The sequence below is a fragment of the Leuciscus leuciscus genome, assembly GCF_965113295.1.
Source record: "Leuciscus leuciscus genome assembly, chromosome: 23".
Lineage (NCBI taxonomy): Eukaryota > Metazoa > Chordata > Actinopteri > Cypriniformes > Leuciscidae > Leuciscus > Leuciscus leuciscus.
In genome coordinates, this window is record NC_138747.1 from 7,062,441 (window position 1) to 7,083,301 (window position 20,861).

General features: G+C 37.6%; 2 protein-coding genes across 7 annotated transcripts in view; one reads left to right on the plus strand and one right to left on the minus strand.

The window, feature by feature from the left end:
• Positions 1-14,031, minus strand: zmat3 (zinc finger, matrin-type 3). Of its 2 annotated transcripts, XM_082155495.1 has the most exons (7): positions 13,925-14,031; positions 12,470-12,705; positions 7,895-8,250; positions 7,517-7,663; positions 5,361-5,527; positions 4,303-4,397; positions 1-3,271 (listed from the first exon to the last, which is right to left on the minus strand). In XM_082155495.1, the coding sequence occupies exons 2-7, from the start codon at positions 12,585-12,587 to the stop codon at positions 3,063-3,065; spliced, it is 1,092 nt and encodes a 363-aa protein (XP_082011621.1). In that variant the 5' UTR covers positions 12,588-12,705; positions 13,925-14,031; the 3' UTR covers positions 1-3,062. The 2 variants fall into 2 exon arrangements, with proteins under 2 accessions (XP_082011621.1, XP_082011622.1); XM_082155496.1 differs by lacking the exons at positions 12,470-12,705; positions 13,925-14,031 and adding an exon at positions 10,563-12,460.
• Positions 13,633-20,861, plus strand: part of pik3ca (phosphatidylinositol-4,5-bisphosphate 3-kinase, catalytic subunit alpha) — a 20,453-nt gene continuing 13,224 nt past the window's right edge. The window contains exons 1-7 of one of the 5 annotated variants that reach the window (XM_082155457.1): positions 13,633-14,266; positions 15,127-15,227; positions 16,441-16,855; positions 17,311-17,520; positions 19,467-19,717; positions 20,167-20,412; positions 20,621-20,706. In XM_082155457.1, the coding sequence (XP_082011583.1) occupies positions 16,504-16,855; positions 17,311-17,520; positions 19,467-19,717; positions 20,167-20,412; positions 20,621-20,706 (1,145 nt within the window). In that variant the 5' untranslated portion in view covers positions 13,633-14,266; positions 15,127-15,227; positions 16,441-16,503. The remainder of the gene's footprint in view (positions 14,267-15,126; positions 15,228-16,440; positions 16,856-17,310; positions 17,521-19,466; positions 19,718-20,166; positions 20,413-20,620; positions 20,707-20,861) is intronic. The other 4 variants (XM_082155458.1, XM_082155459.1, XM_082155460.1 and 1 more) reach the window with 4 other exon arrangements.

A 20,861-nucleotide genomic window follows, 5' to 3' on the forward strand; every position in this document is an offset into this window, starting at 1 on the left:
TTACTGAAAGAAGTTTTTTAATTAAATATTTTATTAATACATTATATTGCGTTCAAAATGAGAGTTCCAGGACTCTTTACAATAAAGTTAAAATGTTCTTTTATCTGTACTGTACATTCAAGACATTGAACCACTGTTTAATACACCTCGAGGGAAAAAAGGAAAAGGTTAGATAAATATCATCACATCATCTGTATTGCACTCAGGCCGGATATGGACATGAAAAGGCAACCATTATAAGAAGATGCCTTCAAAAGGCACTACAGCTAGATTTTATTTTGATGCACCTCAAAATAAAACGTGTCTGCTAGTCCTTTAGAAAACATTAATATGTCTCAATATAAACAACAACAACAACAACAACAAAAAAAAACGTGTAAATTAAAACAGAGGTATTAGAATACATGGTGATTGGCTTGAAGGGAATAGACTGTTGGGATTCTCCATAGTGTCCCTGCTGGCGTCCTCTGGGAAGGTCTGTTTCCAGGGTCACAACTTCCTGACCGCAAAACACAAAACAGGATATGGCTTTCCTCTGGTGAATCTCCGGGAGAAAATACAATGAGGGCCAGTAGAGAACACCAGCACAGTTGTACAGCTCTAGTGCTCATGTGGATAATGCAGGTTCTAGTCCGACTCGCAACATGTTCTGATCCCATTCCCTCTCTCTAACCATTTCCTGTGGCCTTTCTGCTGTGTTTATCCACTGCAAGGCATTTGTACCATCAAATCATCAAATCGATGATCAGTGGTGCATATTATGGATTATTCTGCACTATGAACATGTTCAATTAGCATTTAACATGTTTAAAATGCAAAGTGATCTTATATCAATATATACATAAGAAACAAATCACATTTACTGTATATAAAAAGAGCTCGACGTAAATGTTCAGTACTTGAATACGCGAAACATTTTCGGTATGCAGGACTGTAAGTTCCTCCTACTGGAAACATATTCAAAGCAGAACAACATGAAATGTTCAACATCACAGTTGAGTAGGCTTTATACTCCGAGGCACATTTAAGATGTCTTCACGGCTCCACTGAGTCCATTAGTCCGACAAGCTCTCCCATAAGTCCCCTGTGATGATTCCCACTGTAAACATTTGATTTGAATGAACGTAGATGTCTGCGTAATAATATATAGCATGTCATGAACTAACCACAATAGTCTTTTTTCCATTCCTTAGCAAGTGCAATTCAGTTCTGAAATGGTCCTTTTCTTGCAGTGCAGTCGTCCTCTTAATATGTACAAAGCAGCAATAATTTCATGCATAAATAATACTAAATCAGAGAAGTATTACAATCGCAAACGTTTTGTGACAATGGACTGCAACACTGAAAATTGAAAGCTTATTTAAGGAGTTATTGAGTGCAACAAAACAGACAGCAAAGGTAAAACTGGGTCACTACTTCTGTTTATAATATTGTAAATGTCTTTGATAAAATATGTATAGTGATAAAATAGGGGACAGGGAATGTTTATGCATAAAACCATGCATCCATGAACAAAACACATGAAGCATGTAAAATCAAAATTGACCATTCTTAAATTTTTTATGGAATATTGCAGTATTTAATATAAATGATTTATCTGTGCACATCATTATTTTTCTAAAAATTCATGTTCCCTTGTAATCTTTAATCTAAATAACTTCTCCCTCTTGCAGCATCTCTTCACTTCTCTGATGACGTGTTTACTGGCGCGAGGGCGGGGCAACCTGTCACTCACATGAGATCGACCAATAGCAAACCACAACCATCCAATCAATTCCCAATGGACAAAATCACGTTCCACACTAGATTTTTTCTAGAAGCCGTTTCACTTGGATATACGTCGCAATAAGGAAGAAAAGACTATCGCTACTTCCGTTTCATGGTGACTTTAATAGCTCCTACTTCTCCCATGTCAGTAAATATTGGAGGCAACATTTTCAAATAGATTTTAGTTTATACTGATATAAAGCTAAGGGGTTCAATGATTATTTTTCTCAGATAAGCTTTGGTAGGCCAACTTGAAAACTACCAAGTTCAGAGGGTTGTGAGGTAGAGGCATGGGGGGGGGGGGGGGGGCACAGACCTTATTAAAAATAGCCATGTTTTCCATTTCTCCCTTTAGTGAAGGGAGAGATTCCTTGGGGATAATCCAAGATGAAAATAAACAACAATCACCCAAATAATTTCAAACTGAAGCAAGCTAGTTAACAACATCAGATAAACACCCCCCAAAACAAACCAAATGATATCTATCAGACTGAAAATCTCCCACTACATCTAGTAAACGTGTGCAAAGCCAGACGGGGGTAGATCTATTGTCATCGCTTTCACAGTACATTCAGCAGGCACGCCGGAGACCCGCACTGTGGATTCTCCTGGTAATGCAGTCTCTAAACTGAACGTGTGTGTTCTGTAGCTCCTGAAGAAACACAGTGAATCTACGGCTCGGAGTGAGTAGGATTGCCACTTCTGTTTGTTTAGGAAACTGATTGCTGCTAGATTTGACCCTTATTGAGGAATCAATTGCACGCAAAATTAGCTGAGAAAAAAACATGTGTTTTTTACATGTATTACCTCTCCAAAGCATGTTAGAGGTCATTTTAGTAAATAAATTATAATAAAAAAATGATAGACATATACACAAGTCCATATTAAAAGTATCTAATCCACAACACTGCAGTATACACTAATACTGTATTTGTGTACTTGCTCATAAGGTGATCTAGGATAAGAATTTACTACTTTCATGCGAATTAGAAATAATTATTATTTACCAGTTGATCCTAGATCTGTGCTTATGAGCATTTCAAACTTTAGATATCCCTTATTAAATGAAGCTTCCTCACATTTTCCATTCCACCAATTAATGGTCCTCTCAGTCTGGCACAAAAGAAACTTTTTCTTTGCAGTGTGTGCGAATTTAAGCTCATAAATTGCGTCTAGGATAACAAAGCATATATATATATAAAAAAAAGCCATATTCCATTTTAAAACAGCAGTGGCTACTTGAAGAATTGCGAGATTATTTCCTCAGGATCTGGGAATCACTCGATGGATGCCTCTTAAGTGTATCCCAGATTCTCCATCTCACTACGGTAGCGTTGCTCGGACACTCGGCTTTTGTGCTGCTTGCTCTCCAGGTGAAGACGAAACTCGGCCTCCTCGCTGGCACCCGAGTTACACATTGAGCAGTAGAACTGCCCGCTGGGTGTGACGCACATCGCAAGGTCTCGTGGGATTCGCTGCCTCGGCCGTGGGTTGTAATAAGGGCCTGAAACAGCATAGGAAACATGTCAGGTCATGTAAATAAATGAAGCATCAAATAAATGGCTACATGAATAGCCAGATCTACAGTATAAGATGATGAAATACATCATCTGGAATGCAAAGCCAAACTCTGACTTTGGGTATTTTGTGCAAATTTTGGGGGTCAAAAACAATATCTTTATTCAGATGAAATGCATTAAATTGATCAAAAGTGACAGTAAAGACATTCAAATAAATGCTGTTCTTACTCTATTGCTATATGCTATTGATCAAAGAATCCTAAACAATGTATCACGGTTTCCACAAAAAATATTAAGCTGCACAACTGTTTTAACATATTAGAGCGATTTCTGAAAGATCACGTGACACTGAAGACTGGAGTAATGATGCTGAAAATTCAGTTTTGCCATTACATTTAATATATAAATATATAATAAAATAGAAAACACCATTTTTAATGCATGCATGCTCAGCTGTGTGCCATTCAGATTTGAACTGAGAATGCTTTTTAAATCCCTGAATTTGCATTAAATTTAAATCGAGGTAAACAGGATGCAAATTGTAGAATTTGAATTTAAGTAAGAAGAATTTAGGAAGTTTAAATCAAATGCAAAAGCTAACTGCTTTAACCTGGCTAGTGGGGAAAATGAATGCTATGCCGTGCGTTTTTGTGCGTATGTGAGGACAGGACCACGGGGCAACGGGGGCATGTGTGTGATTGAGATCTGCCACCGTGTGGGTGACGTTCGTGAGCCCGGGTTGACGTGGGGTGGAGTATCGGCTTACATAGACCAAAGCATTGGCATTCGGCCTGCATTTAGCGAGACTAGCGCATTGCGCTACATTAGCACAGGCTGGCAAACTAACACGCGCAGCTGCCAAGCGCTCTGCTGCCAAAGCTCTGATCACAAATGGAGGTTTTGCACCACAGCTTGGACCACTGAGCAGAAAACCGAACCCACAGGACAGATCACATGATGACAAAAATCTGTCTCTCCTAAACTATTTGGTGAGGTAAATCTGTGTAGGCAATACCTGGCATGGCAGTGTTGATATGAGCCCTACGGTTCTTCATTAATCTGTACTCGTACCCTTCTTTCCGGGGCCGTCTCTGAGTGTCGGACAAGTCTCTGGAAAAAATACAATGTAACAATACTGAAGGAATTCAAAATAACAATATTTACCTGCAAGATATTTAAAAAACATTTCCATACATTGAAAATGCTACACAAAGACTTTTTTGTGGATTAATCATAGTTTTGAATCAGTTCATTCAAAGGGACAGCAGCATTACTAACTCTAGCAGCATTTTTGCTACAGAAATATAAATCAGAGACGATATTAAACACTCTCATATTAGCAAGTAACAAGTCAAGAGCGCATCGTGAAATTCTAATAATATTCATTTTAATGACACACTCAAATAAAAATGATATTAAAATATTTTAATAGTCAAATAAAAGTTAAATTGTATATAATCAGCAAAATCACTTTGAAGTGAATTTATTATGAATTTTCACCTAGCCCTACTGGTACTATTGCTGCGTTTTTACTTGTTTTGTTTTGAATAACAGGATTCAAACCTAGCTTAACTAGTTATAGACGTGTTTTCTCAGACAGAATAAGATGTTTGGAGTGCAACAGGATGTATCTTCCTGGGTTTGTTATCAGGACCGCCCAACTTTTGCCACAGTGGCATTTAAATGAGTGCCCCACTTATCAATGCAAAAACAGCCTTAAGATAAAGCTACCAGAAAAAAAAACATTTTCCTCCATGCAAAATATCCTACCAGTTGATGCATAATGTGTACATGGATTTTCTTTTCATCGACACTCTTATGGGTGTATGAAGATATAAATCCTAGATATATTTGAACTTTCATGTCAACTACCAATAAACCCCTGTCAATTGGAACAACAAAAGGGGCCATGATGACCCTGTTGATTTGCATCTCTCAGAGTCTAATCTTGCAGGACAAACTGTATAACTGATGTCTAAATAAAAAAATGTTTCACACCTCCCACAAATATGGAAGGATTTTCCGTGTTTAAGGGTTGTTTTATCTTGGAGCGCGTGGGTGTGACAGACTCACGAGGACGTGGCGTTCTGCTGCGCTTCAGCCAGACGCAGTCTTTTGGCGTGGTTTTTGCCCTGATAGTGCGCCTGGGCCACAGCGGGGGAGCTGAAGGAGGCGTCACACAGCTTGCAGTAGTCGTTTTCCGTGGCCAGTATGACTCTGCTAGTGCCCTTAGAAAGTGGCTGCAGACGGGACAATGACAGTAGAGCTTTTAGAAAGAGTGGAGCGACGAAAGGTGTGCGTCCACAGGGACGTCTCTGATTACTATCACGATGGGCTTAGTGAATGGATGCTTGCAGAGTGACACCGCATGATCAAACCGCACTTAAAGATACTCGCAGATAGGGCTGGACGATAAAGCCTGAAAAATATGTCTTGATTTTTTTCAGCTTTTTGATGATATTCAATATATTGTCGAAAAGTTTGGGATCAATAAGATCTTTTTTTTTTTAAGAAATTAATAATTTTATCCAGCAAGGACAATTAAATTGATCAAAAGTGACAGTCAAGACATTTATAATGTTACAAAAGGTTTCCATTTAAAATAAATGCAGTTCTTCTATTCATCAAGAATCCAAGTATCACGGTTTCCACAAAAATATTAAGCAGCACAACTGTTTTCATAATTTATAATAATAAGAAAGGTTTTTTGAGCACCAAATCAGCATATTAGAATGATTTCTGAAGGATCATGTGACACTGAAGACTGGAGTAATGATGCTTTGCCATCATAGGAATAAATTACATTTTAAAATATATTCAAATAGAAAACAGTTATTTTAAATAGTAAAATTTAACAGTATTTACTACTGTAATTACTGAATCAATTAATTAAAGGGATACTCCACTTTAAAATGAAAATTCTGTCATCATATACTCACCCTCATGTTGTTTCAAACCTTTATGAATTTCTTTCTTCTGCTGAACAGAAAGGAAGATAATTAGAAGAATGGCAGTAACCAGACAGTTTCTGGTCCCATTGACTTCCATAGTAGGAAAAAATATATACTATGGAAGTCAATGGGACCAGAAACTGTCTGGTTACTGACATTCTTCTAATTATCTTCCTTTCTGTTCAGCAGAAGAAAGAAATTCATACAGGTTTGAAACAACATGAGGGTGAGAATATGATGACAGAATTTTCATTTTAAAGTGGAGTATCCCTTTAAAATGGACAGTTTGGCTTTCATGAAAATTATTGAATTTACTAACTGGTGGTGTTAATGTCAGTGATGCAACTACATCAAACAACAAAAACAATTCAGCAAATTTCGAAATATCCCCCTTGCTGCCATTTGACAGACAAACAGGTAGATCTGGCCCAAATTTCAAGAAGATATAGCTGCCGACCGGAGACCTCCAAAATGGGGGGTGAACTCCAAAAGTGGGCGGTACCTCCAAAAAGGGGAGGAGTCTCCACACGTAAACACTTTCGCTTCCTCCAAATTACATTTCAATATAAAAGTTTGTAAATTAAACACCGTATCTCGTTGAAAGATAAATTGATCTCACATTAAATTTAGACGTGTTAAAACTATAAAACATGCAATTTAAATACATATGCCTATATAAATAAATACATATCTTACATAAATACACATCTTTAGGGGGTGACAGCTCTTTGAGAGGGGGGTACAAGAGCTTGTGGCTCGTGGCGTTCGAATGGGGCAGAGGGGACCTCTCATCCCCCCAAGTTTGAAGCTCTGGGTCCCCACTCCCTCATCGAGATAAAAACAGGAATCTCCTGTGAGCCTTGACATGACCAATTAATTCTTTAGATTCGGTTGCGGGGCGGAATTTGTGCTGAATCACGCATGCACTGGCAAACTTTCTGTTTGTCAGTGGGAGGAAACCACACCCCATTTTGGAATTCTCACCCCCATTTAGAGATTTCCAGGCTGCTCCCAAATTTAGTCCAGCCCAGTCGCGCACTCCAAAAGTTTGCTAGAGGCACATAAATTAAACATTTAAATGCTCTCGCCAGACAAGGAAGTGTCGCAAAGCTAGTCAACTGACACGCATTCACAAATGTTGCTTAGTTTTACATAGCTACCAATATCATTGCAAATAAATTGTAAAAAATGTATATATATCGTCCAGCCTTATTCCAAGACAGCCTGGAAAAACACACTTGTTCGGACAAAAATGCACCAGTTAAGAGTCATAAGCACCTGGTTGGAAGTCACATTTGCAGAATCTGTGGGTGGAGTGGCTGAGGGTTGCTGGGAAACAGGCTCTACTACCTCTAGTATTCGAATGGGAGGTGGCTGCTGGCTACCAGCATAAAAATTGCGCAGCTTCTTACTGTGGTTTTTCCCCTGTAGACAAAATAAAGGACGGTTTACATGCTTCATAAGTCATCAGGATCTCAAGAAAAACATCTCACCGAAAGAAAAACTGAAAGTAAAAATCAGGCTAACCATCATTTAGGTGTTGTTAGATATTGTGCAAGCCAAAATCACTTTGTTGATGAACACAGAATGTGAATTCATTTACTATTCTCTTATCTTCTTTTCATACCTCGTGGGCCACAACATGAGTTAGATTACCTGATAATGTGCCTGAGCCTGTTGGGCAGAGTTGAGAGTGACGTTACAAAGCTTACAGTACAAAGGCTTGCAAAGCTCTTCCAGAGTGGCTTCCTGGTCAGCGGCCACCGCCTGACCATCTTCCTCAGGGGGCTTTGGACTGAGGACAGGAGGCGCTGGGATGGGGGGGTTGGGCGGCATCTGGAGGTGAGGGGACGGCTTTACGGTTAGTGGAGTGCAGTGCGGGAATTGCAAGGGGTCCGGCGACATCATCACAGGTGGAGGTCTGAGGTTCTGAGTCGGGGTCATGGCCTGGAAGGGCTGAGGTGGCTGCTGACACATCAAACTAAGAGGTGGCTTCAGAACCGGGTCTGGACCTGGAAAGACAAAAGACAAAATGTAGGTGTCAAAATGAGAAATTAAGAAATTAAATGCCATTGAAGATCCATAGACAAACCATTTTGGGTTCCTTTCAGTGAACAGTTCTTAAAAGAACCATTTTTTTTTCTTAATGTGTGGTCACATTAGTGAAATTTCATCTAAATGTGGGCAAAAAAGGGTCAATTTTCAATAGCATAGAGTTATGAAGCACTGTTCACACTGAAGCCACTTTCAAACCAAACAGTTTTCTGTTGGACCAGCGCAGTGAATTTGCTTGACCAACTTGTACGAGTAAAATCTGCACAGGAATCTTCCAGAACATCCTTAACCACTGCCCTCCATCTGTCAGTCTGGTGTGAACTAGAGATGGCGAGGAGGTGTGCCAAAGCCAAGCCCTACACTCTATTTTTTCTCATTAAATATTCATTTTCACTTAAAAATATGTCACAATACTCAAGTAAAGTCGGTCGCAACTTCGTTATAACTTCATTATAAGTTCACACGGACTTAATAATCTAAAGAACCTTTTGTGCAATGGAAACGTTCCATGCATTTTAAAGGTTCTACATGGAACCATAGATGCCCCAAAAAACTTTTTTTTAAGAGATCTTCCTAATATCTCAATTTGTTATCTTAGACAGTAGTGAGATTAAATGTAGAGAAAACAAATGCTTTTTTCCTGCTTCTAAGGAAACTGCTTCTTCTAAGAAAAAGAAACGTACATTTCTTCTTTAATGTTTCAAAAGAGATCTCAGATCTGTGCTCAGATTTGCCAAGTTTGCAATCAAAAGTCAGATATTTCAACATGAACTCAAACATTTATCCATCAAATTAGCAGAGCTATAATGCTCAAATTAATTTTTTAGCTCTATATTCTTATATTGCAGATGCACCGATAATACAATTTTGGCCGATACCATAACCGATAATTCTTTATATTTGAAAGCCGATAACCGATATATTTGCAGATAAATCCAAATTTTTATATAATTTTTGAGAGTCTGATTACAAAAGTCTCACTATTAAAATCCATGTCCCAAACACAAAATTATAATGATGTTCTTATTATAACTTTATGTAGCCAATATTACAGACTTGACTGGATTTTCCTTTTTTGAAATGATTCAAATCATATTTCAAGCAATTCAAAACCCTCATGGTGAACAGTGCGAATTTGCAGTTTCTCAGCTGAAGGAAATAATCCGTTATTTTTCGGCTTTAATATGTCTGCAAAATTTTGAAACATAAATGAACAAAAAATTTACATATATCGGCCGATTCCAAAATGGTGGCCGACATATCGTACATCTTATAAATATATCCTTGAGGTCCAATCACACTCAAACCAAGCAGCCAGCAAATTTGCATGACTAACTTGAACATGAGGGAAATCTGCATTAGGAAATGCTAAACTTCAGATTGTGCAGATTCCTATTGGAATTATCTGGAACATTGGAATCCTAGGAGAAACATCTGATGAAACATAACATAACAAGTCTTCTGGGCTACATACAACAGTGATGTAAAGGCCACATACATTTTTTGTGTAACAAAGGAGCCATTCTAATAATAGAGTTGATGTATATAAGTGCCATGTCTTGTGCATCACAGTAACTGTAGCAAGAGGGAATCTTTGCAGTATGGCTTCCAGTAGATGTGATGAAGGCTGACTCCTGCCTCCTGAACTCAGCAAGTGTTTGGCGCTTCGGCAGAACTGAGGCCGGCCAGGCGAGTGGGGGGTTGGACAGTCAGCTGTTTTGTGGCTGTGTGATATTTCCAGTGTATCAGTTCCGACAGGATCATGACAACAATGATTCAGCCGACCAAAATAGACATAGGAATGCACCAAATGGTTCTGTTTCCGGTTGCCTTATGGTGTATTCATTAGAAAGACACTTCTTGGAACTCTTAAATACCACACTGTATATATCCTTTAATGGAGCTGTTAACATTTTTAATGTTTATTTTTTATTTTAACAAAAAGATTCTAAACAAGTTTCAAACAGCTAGTCCTGCCCCCAAACTATCACAATTGGTTGAGTCAGATCGCTCAAACAACTGTTGTTATTTTTCCCCCCAAGTGTATTGTGCTATACAGAACCTGAGATAAATCCTGTCCCTAAATGGCACATTTAAATCAATTCTTAATTTTTTATGTAACATTACAGAACCTGTCACTCACATGTGATCGCAGCAATTAACGATTACAATCCAATCAATTCCCAATGGTCCCAAAAATAAAGTAATATTATATATTTTTTTCTCATTTGAAAAGCCATTTCACTTTAATTAGGGAAGAAAATATTACCATAATTTTCCGTTGCATGCCGACTTTAACTGTGATTGGTTGCTTTTCATGTTGGTCATGCAGATTTTCCTGTCAAAGAGGCAGTTCCTGGCAAGAATGAGTTGCAAAGCTTGCAACTTGCTACACTGACAGTCAAAAGTCTGGTTATGAAAGAATTACCAGTGAACAACCCATTTCTGCACAGCTTTTGCACACTTCCCCTTTAAAGGGATAGTTCATCCAAAAATGAAAATGTTGTCATCATTTACTCACCCTTATGTTGTTCCAAACCTGTATTAGTTTCTTTCTTCTTTTGAACACCACAAAAGAAGATATTTTAAAGAATGCTGGTAATCGAACAGTTGACGATAGCCATCGACTTCCATAGTGGGAAAAAAAATATACTATGGAAGTCAATGGCTACCATCAACTGTCTGGTTACTGACATTCTTTAAAATATCTTATTTTGTGTTCAACAGAAAAAAGAAACTAATACAGGTTTGGAACAACATGAGGGTGAGTAAATGATGACAAAATTTAAATTTTTGGGTGAACAATCCCTTAAAATTAGATCATCATTTACAATGTTACAAAAATTAACAATGCCTTACCATTTCACATTCTTCTCCTTTTGACCTGAAAACAAACCTGATATCTTTTGGTCATCAGGGAATGCAAGCCCAGAAATAGGTCTAAGTAGAACCTACAGTCCCTATTCAAGGTCATGGACACATAGCCTACCTGGTTTCTCCATTCAAATTAAATCCACTGTTAATTTAGCAGCAATGCAAAGTTCAGTTGAAGCACGGGACCAAGCATCTGCTCTTTCATCAAGACTGGGATCAAATATTTTTAGATTTAGCGAGGATTGTTCTCATTGGGCATCTATAATGCAAGGTATGCAGGGCACATGAGAAGGTAAAGCAGTACTATCACTTGATGCTGCAGGTTGTTTTACACCACACCGCTGCAAAACACTTCTAAGCTGTTCGTGCAGTGTACAATTGTTCTTTGACAGCATCAATTATTGAGAGCAGAATAAATGCATTACATGCATGGTTGCTCTTTGTGCTTAAGGTACAGTTTTTCAGTGTTTATTAAGATCATCACACATTTCATCCTTCTATTTTGGCGTATGGATTTGGATCAGAACTGTATGGTGTTTTACCATAAATAAGAGCCACACTTCTACTATAACTTGCACAGAACAGAGTGCGAGGAGTCTTCTTAAATAAAATCCACAGAAGTAACCTTGTGTTTTGTAAAGACATGGACTGCAGAGAGTGACGTTATGGACTCTTAGTGGGACATTTAGAGCTGACCAGTGATGAGCCAAAAATCATAATTGATCTCTTGCATGCCCCTCCATATGAGCACAGTCATTGGGTTCATATGTGAGCCAGATTTAAGTATCTCAAGTGTGGCAATAAACCTGCACCCATTCTGCACAAGTTCATGTATAGGGAATAAATAAATAATTGGCCTACTCTGTGTGTGAAAGAATATATTTAAAAAGCTTGCATACATGATTTATGTTACTTATCTAATGCAAACACATACCATCCATACAGAGCTTAAGCAGCATCTCATCATATAATGAATATAGAGTGGCATATAATACAAAAAGTGCACATGAAGAATTTCAGTGAGATATTAAATATGTTAGTCATGTACATAGTGTTCCATTAACATTGGATATGCCATGATCCTTTAGCAATGCAAATAGGGATGTCCATTCTCAATCTGTCAGTGGTTATGTTGACGTCAAAACCTTTCTTCTATCAAATCTTACTATTATTTTAAAATAATGAGCGATTCCTAATAAACTCCCATTTTAAACCATTGCAGTGCAAAGCAAATATGATGCAGAGCATCACTTATACCGCAATGCATTGAAACACATTTTTCAAAACATGGTCTTTTCCTACCTGTCATCCGGGGGAAATAATGACTGCAATCTCCATAGTTTACAGGCTGAGAGCTGTAGATATTGCAATAGTCAGCACTTGAATAAAAAGCATCTCTGTTCTTTACATTCATCGCCATCTTCCCTGCATCCTTCCAAGCTCTCTCTGCTGCTCAACTTCTTCCAGCCAGACGTGAGCCACATGCTTCAAACGTCCAACAGAGGGGTGTTTTCAATCGCACAAGTTGTCAAGAAACCCTAGAAATACATAAAAACGTTCTATACATGAGATAGAGGGATATTTAAATGATTATGTAGATACATTGGGAGATTGTATTTGTATACATAATTCTAATTTGGCGAAAATATCGTGGAATTTAAATTAACCTCTCCCTCACCAGAGTTGGCACAGTCCATTTCCTATCGATGCGAGAATCTGATTGACGATTCAGCACGCGCAATGAGAGAGGATGCGCGAGCCTGTGACATGATAAACGGGTGTGTGAAGTACTTGAGGTAGTGTCCTTCAATACTATTATCTATTTGATTTAGGTGTATTTTATATATTACGCGAGTAATTTTGAAACTGAATACATGTATTTTACTCAATTGCATTTCCAAGGCAATTTTTGTTTTTGCTTCTTAAAAATTGATTTAGACGTTGAAACTATACGTAAAAACTACGTTGAATTATTGTATTCAAAGCTGAAGACGCTGCTAATGTCATACAACTATAAATCATAAGTTTAACAATTTGCAATAATCAACAAAGGATGGGGCACATTGATAAAAAATTTATAAAATTTGAAAATACTTCTGTTAATTGTGGAAACTTCTATTCTTTAATTCAAGTATGTTTTAGCAATAGGCCTACTCTTACTTTTAATTGAGTCAATTATAATAAAAATATTGATAAATATAAAATCAATAAACAAGCTACATATTACAGACATTACAGACATATTACAGACCTATACAAATACATTAGTACGAAAAAGAAAACTAGAGAAAGACTATGAAGATAATTTATTGAGTTACTCGAGAATGAATGCAGTCCAATTTATTCATAATTTAATATGTTCAACTTTCGTTTCTTCATTACTATTACCATTCAACATTCATTGTTTCTGCAAATATGCGTCTCTGTGCACTGCAAATTTGCGCAAATATGCGTCTCTGTGTGCAATCAGTAGCCTATAAGAGCACATTTTCGTGGTATATCTGCAGTTTAAAATGCATATATTTGCAGTGAATATTGCATCAGAAATCATATGTAAGATGTCTAAGTGTCCTGACAAGATTAACAATTCACACTTCATTTCGCTCGCTTGAGTGTGTTTGTTGAACATATGGCTGTCTGTCCCATACTGTAGTGGGATCATCGATTGGAAAAAGAGTTCACTGGGTTTGTCATCCTCGCTCTCTCACTGTCTCTGTCCCTCTCTCCCTCTTAGCAGGCAGTCACCCTCCCTCTTACCTATCCGGCCACTTTGGGGCTTATTTATTCACAGGATCCTCCCTTATTCCATCGTGACAGCTTTTCGGACGATTTTCATCCAATCCTTCGGATATTGGACAGCATGTATTTCGTCTTTCTATGTCGGCGATGAATGATTTGTGTGAAAACACTGCTCTCGATCCGCCGCCGCCGCTGCTGTGATGATGGAGAGGCGGTGCGTGTCAGAGCAAGGCGGATAGAGGCCCAGCAAAGCCCCGCGCTGGATTTACAACCCTGAACGAGCGACTGAACACCAAACAGCAGATACCTCACAACAACTCTCCGGTACATACCCATATTAGCTAAACACACAAATGTGAGGTAACGTTATGTGTTTAAACCTCTATTGTTCAAATACCAACGCTAGTGCTCTTTTAAAAAGTCTTATGTATTGTTTCAGACTGGTAACCGTTAAAGCGTCGTTGGCGGGATATTACTGCATATTTTATCTGAAAGTTATCGGGTTAGCCATAGCGGATTAGCCTAGCGGCTAGGTGGCTAAAGGAATCAATATCTTGTATTTTTGTAAAGAAATTGCTTATCCGCCTTTAATAACCCTTTGACACGCTAACTAAAAATCATTTCATTTGAGAGTATTTCAACTCTCTAACAAGAATAAATGTAAATTTCTGCTTAATTAGTAAGTTTTGAATAGGATTGCTACTTGGCTATCTGGCTAATTATGTCAGAGATCAGAGCCTCCAAAACATATTTCTACTTAAATATTATGTCTATTTTGTTTTTAATGTGCTTAAATGCGTGCTCATTATAAAACCCAGCTTGTTTACTTATACAAACTGTTGTATTAAACCGGTTTATGGTGAAATTAGTGCATGTTTATGCTCAGTCATGATTCAGGTTTGTTTGTTTTAACCAGTCTGTGGTCAAAACCTAATTAACATTGGTATGACATTAAGTTATTGTTGTCTATAAACTTATGTCTCTATAAACAGTTCGTTTTAGCAAGTGGTTCTCTGTCATTGTGGGTCAGTCTATTCATATGCAAGAATGATAACCCGGTTAATCTTATTATCTTCCCATCTCTGTCACTCTAAACACTGCTGTGGAAGTTTGTTGTGCTTTGTACTGTTGGCATTGGTTTAGTTGTTTTGGGTAAACTGAGTGAGGTGGTCCACTTTCCGCTAGACACTGAATGTCTGTCCTCGCTGCTGTTGTTACAGTATAATTCAGTGGACCTGAAGTTATAAACCAAGCAGATCAGATGAAGGTCTGAACAATGACGGACATTTACATTTACAAGTGGCACTAACATCAGACTGAGGTAAGCACAAATACCACCAGCTTATGTAAATATTGATTCATCTCTTGCTTTTTTTTTTTTTTTGCTGAGAAGAGATGACTAGCAATAAAAAGTGTGAAAGGGTGGAGTGGTTACAACCTTGACTGTACCACGATTCACAAAGCTCTGTGTTAAACATTTGCATGGTATTTTACATGAATTACCTGAAGAGGATTGTCAGGACAAAAGATCTGACGTGTTTATCTCACATGGCCTAGTTTTAAAATCCAATAATTTCAGATAACACCTCACATGTGTCTTAACATGGTGAAAGATGCTGTTTGTCAGATTAGTGAATCGCTTTCAGCAGCCTTACACCCAGGAGATGCATACAGTTTTCGTTTTGTTGGCTCATGTTAGCAGGGAAAAACAAGTCATCCACTTAAGTATGAAGTGCCAAATGTTTTTGGCGCTATGTTGAGTGGAAATATCTCTCTCTCACAGAGTGATACATTCCTGTCATTGCCCAGTGACTCAGATGTTGGGTTGTACTGAACTTCTATAAGCATGTTTTTTTCATCAAGACTGATGTCAGTGATGCATTGAATGACTCTATTGGACTCATGGATTAGTATTAGTGTGTTTGTTAGGGTGGTGTGTGTCTTTTAGGTACAGCTCAAAAGATTTTTTTTTAATGTTTTGAAAGTAGTCTCTCATGCTCATCAAGGCTGCATTTATTTGATTAAAATATGCAGTAGAAACAATAATATTGAGAAAGATTATTACACCTTAAAATAATGTTTTAAAATTTATTTTATTTTAACCTTTATAATTATTTATAACTTAAGTTTATTTGAACTATTTTAATATAGTATGTTCCTGTGTTGGCTGATTTCTCAGCATCATTACTCCAGTCTTCAGTGTCAATAGAAAGATTTAAAATAGAAATCTTTTGTGAGATTATAAATGTCTATTATAATGATCATTTAGTGCATCTTTGCTGAATAAAAGTATTAATTTCCTTTAAAAAAATCCTGCTGACCCCAAACTTTTGAATGGTACAGTAATATCAGTAGGTAACACATTACAGTATATAATGCTTTATCACAGACCAGGTTAATGAGAAGCATGATTTGTTCAGATAACAAGTCTAAGGTGTAGTTTACAATACTGAACATTTTGTCTTGTCCGTTGATCTTATTGTTATTGAAAACAGAGCATGATGTCTCACTTTATTTTTCCTATTCCTTTTCAGGAGAAAAAGTGGTTGGTGATATTCTTTTTTCTTCCCTACTGAAGATTGCGAGGACTACAAATCATGCCTCCAAGACCCTCGTCTGGAGAGCTATGGGGCATCCATTTGATGCCCCCCAGGATTCTGGTGGACTGTCTACTGCCCAATGGCATGATCCTGACTCTAGAGTGCCTCCGGGAGGCCACCCTCATCACAATCAAACATGAACTTTTTAAGGAGGCAAGGAAGTATCCCCTCCACCACCTGCTGCAAGAGGAGACGTCCTATATTTTTGTCAGCGTAACGCAAGAGGCAGAGCGTGAGGAGTTCTACGATGAGACGAGAAGACTTTGCGATCTTCGGCTATTCCAGCCCTTCCTAAAGGTCATTGAACCTGTAGGGAACAGAGAGGAAAAAATCCTCAACAGAGAAATCGGTAAGACGTCACACATGTGCTGATTTTTTTTTTTACCAAAAATTAATGTCAAGAGTATTCAAGTAGATAGAATGTCCAAAATTCACATCCCTGTTTCTGAATAACGTACAGTACCATTCAAAAGTTTATCAGTAAGATTTTTATTTATTTATTTTAAAAGAATGACTACTTTTATTCAGCAAGGACACATTAAATTGATCAAAAGTGACAGTAAAGGAATTTATAATGTTACAAAAGATTTCTATAAGCAAATAAACTTTGACTTATTCATCAAAGAATCCTGCAAAAAAAAAAGTTTTTACGGTTTCCACAAAAAATATGCCGCCTTTCAAAAACATAAAAAAAATTCGTACTGATCCTAAACATTTGAACAGTAGTGTATTTTATTCAGAAGTTTTAGTTCTTTTCTCTCCTGACCCTTGTTCTAAGATAGTGTTTTTTTAAATGTGTTTCAGGTTTTGCCATCGGCATGCCAGTGTGTGAGTTTGATCTAGTGAAGGATCCGGAGGTACAGGACTTCAGGAGAAATATACTAAATGTTTGCAAAGACTCAGTAGAGCTGCGGGATGCCAATGGGGCACACAGTCGAGCACTATACGTTTATCCTCCTAATGTGGAGTCTTCACCAGAGCTTCCAAAGCATATATATGGCAAATTAGACAAAGGTAGACTTGTTCTTTTACAGGAATATTATGTGTTATTTTCATGTTTATGGCCATTTTCTTCAGGAGATAAAAAATTACTTTCTTGAGCTATCCGCGTAAGTCATAAAGCAAGGAATGCTGTTTCCAGGTCCAAGCCTCTACTCGTTCACTTGAGAATACTATCTCAACATCCATTCATGAGGAGTATTTATTTAGATTACACATTTAGGCTAAGCATTTAAAAACGTCTACAGTCTCCGTGCTCACAGCGTCCCAAACACAAATATGTGAAGGATTTAAAAAAGATGAATTGCTGTCTGGCCATCTGGGATTTTGGTATGGAGATAAATGTTAGGATTATAAATTTCAGTAGTATCACATCACATTGTGAGTGTATACTAGCACCGTTTGTTGTTTTCTTGGGGCATCTGGTAGAGCGTTTGGACCCAGATACAGTGAGGCGTGTGACGTCAGACTTAAGCTGATGATGTTCTATAATAGTCCTTTCGAAATCAGACTACTTTTCGAGGAACTTCTGCTTATGAGTTACTAGCGTAATTTTTTTGTGGGCAGAGTTTGCAGAACTCAACTGAAGAACACTGTGTTTTGGTTCTATGTCCCATCCTGTAATACTTGGTAGATATTAACTGAGTTTAAGGTTTGTAGGTGGTCATGACATGAGTTTACAGATGAATAATCATATACAATATTAACTATTTTCTTGCAGTGTTTTGTTAGTTTCAATAATGTCGTACTTAAAGGAATAGTTCACTTAAAAATGAAAAGTCTGTCATCATTTACTTACCCTCAAGTTGTTTCAAACCTGTATGAATTTCTTTCTTCTGCTGAACACAAATGAAGATATTTAGATTTTTAAGTGAACTATTCCTTAAAGTCATGACTTAATATCTGTATGTGAGGGTCAAAAGTCAGAGATATTTTAATTTAATGCCTAATGTAAATGGTTTGTAGTCTGTTTGTGTTCACTACTCACTACTCCTAATGTGTGTGCACTAACTTGGATGGGTAAACGCAGAGGACAGATTCTGAGTTTGGGTTACCATACTTGGCCTTCACATGTCACTTTAAACTTCAGTTATTTTGAACCGTTTGTTTAAATGAATCTGCTCAAAACATTGATTTAACAATTTGTATGCATCATTCCTCAGATAATTTAAGGGTTTCCTAGTTTTCCATGCTTTAAAATGTCGTGGTGATAAATTATTTATCTATATTTTACAGTGAATTATTATATTGTGCTTTGAAATAAAAACCATTAATTGTTATTTTTAATAATTTGAGGAAATGTTGAGAAAAAAAAAATCAAATTGTCAAAATGACTGAAAACCGCTCTAATTTGACCACACTAGTCTCATGCTAGCACATTATTGAACATTTACTTTTTAAACAGTGTGATATTTGCATGTTTTAAACATTTATTGATGGTGCGGCCCAGCTGCCTGCTACGCTTTCATTGTGTTTTGCTGATACACACTGACAGTCCAGTCGACATTATTGGCTGTGGTAATTGACAACATGCCACAGATGCGTCACATTGATGAAAGGTTAAAAAATAACATGGAACGTTTCTTTATGCCTTATGGCCTGAAGCCAGTAGTAATCTTCATAGTATCGAGTCATTCCTGGAACTTTATTTTTTTCAGCAATGCTGTTTTCTCTCTTATGTGAATGAGCCTGTGTTGTAATGGTAGTAGTCATGAAGCATATGATGCTTGTTTTTATGCTTTTGCTCTCTGTTTCCTTATAGCCTGGAGGAATACATGCACAACAACTCCATTACATTCATTCCCTGACAGCTTAATTCGGCTACATTCAGTACACGAGTCTGTTTAACTCACAGTAGCCATGTGGGATTTATTGTTTGTTCTCACATGCTTAATGCCTGAAGGATTCAATTCAATAGTGCTGTTCCTGTTAACACTCTGATCTTCTTCTATGTGTGCTAGGTCAAATCATTGTAGTTATCTGGGTGATCGTCTCTCCCAACAATGACAAGCAAAAGTACACGCTTAAGATCAATCACGACTGCGTACCTGAGCAGGTGATCGCCGAAGCCATCAGGAAGAAAACCAGGAGCATGCTGCTGTCAGCTGAGCAGCTAAAGATGTGCGTGCAGGAATATCAGGGCAAATACATCCTGAAAGTCTGTGGCTGTGACGAGTATCTTTTGGAAAAGTACCCCATCAGTCAGTACAAGGTATATAGGACCTTTCAGTATCACCAAAATACCACAAATATGCACAATTTCATACATGTTCCTGAAAAAACAGTTATAGTTTATACTGTGTACGAATGCAGTCCTGAAATTTTAGTTCACATGCTGCTTCGGTTTTTTTTTCTGTACAGATTTATGCTTTTATACTGGGCATTGATTAATGTGCTATCTGAAATTTGTAGTCATCTCAGATTTTTCAAGTTTATGGCACTGATCATGTGTTTGTTCAAGGCTTTCATTTTCCCAAAACCAGGCAGTACACCAGAATTCAAATGAGTAGTCTCTGTATCCTGCATTTTAAGTTTTATATCATCCCAAAAAAAGTCCTGGCAGAATTAGTGTTTACGACACTTAAAATAGCACACTCTGCACATTTTGGATGACTTTATGTACGAAATCTCTCTCTATTTCTCTCCTTCTCGTTCTCTCAGTATGTACGGAGTTGCATTATGCTGGGTAGGTTGCCAAACCTCATGCTTATGTCCAAGGACAGCCTTTACTCTCAGCTGCCTATGGACAACTTCACCATGCCTTCCTACGCCCGCCGCATCTCCACTGCCACGCCTTACATGAACGGAGAGTCCTCCACCAAATCCCTCTGGACCATTAACAGCACTTTAAGGATACGTGTCCTCTGTGCCACATATGTTAATGTGAATATTCGGGACATTGACAAGGTACTTGGCTAAAATCTGTCTTTCTGGATTCTGAAAGTTTGTACTAAACGCTTGGGGTGTGTTTAGTAAGAAAGCAGAAGTTTTACATTGTTTGTTAAAGAACAGGAAGCTGTTTGTGTCTTTCTTTTTATAACTGCATGACCTTTCTGCAGGGCGTTTTCTTAATCCAAGAGGATGTTTGCTGATAGGTTGTTATCTTTTGTTTTAGATTTATGTGCGAACAGGGATCTACCATGGTGGAGAACAGTTGTGTGATAATGTAAACACACAGCGTGTCCCATGTTCAAACCCGAGGTACTGTACATACACTGGTCCTATCTGATACTCTTACTGCAATTGATTCACTACTGAGTGAATGTGTGAGTGAATACATCTACAAAATATAATGAAAGTTCACTTCTGCCACAAAATGAAACGAAAAGGAATTGTGAATTTGTTTTATAATTATT

What these genes read in the sequence shown, in the direction of transcription:
- zmat3 (XM_082155495.1), bottom strand. Translation starts at nt 12,587, where the DNA reads ATGGCGATGAATGTAAAGAACAGAGATGCTTTTTATTCAAGTGCTGAC. An exon ending in TTATTTCCCCCGGATGACAG is followed by an intron (nt 8,251 to 12,469) that starts GTAGGAAAAGAC and finishes TTGTCTTTCCAG; the next exon opens with GTCCAGACCCGGTTCTGAAG. An exon ending in AGGCTCAGGCACATTATCAG is followed by an intron (nt 7,664 to 7,894) that starts GTAATCTAACTC and finishes TTTTGTCTACAG; the next exon opens with GGGAAAAACCACAGTAAGAA.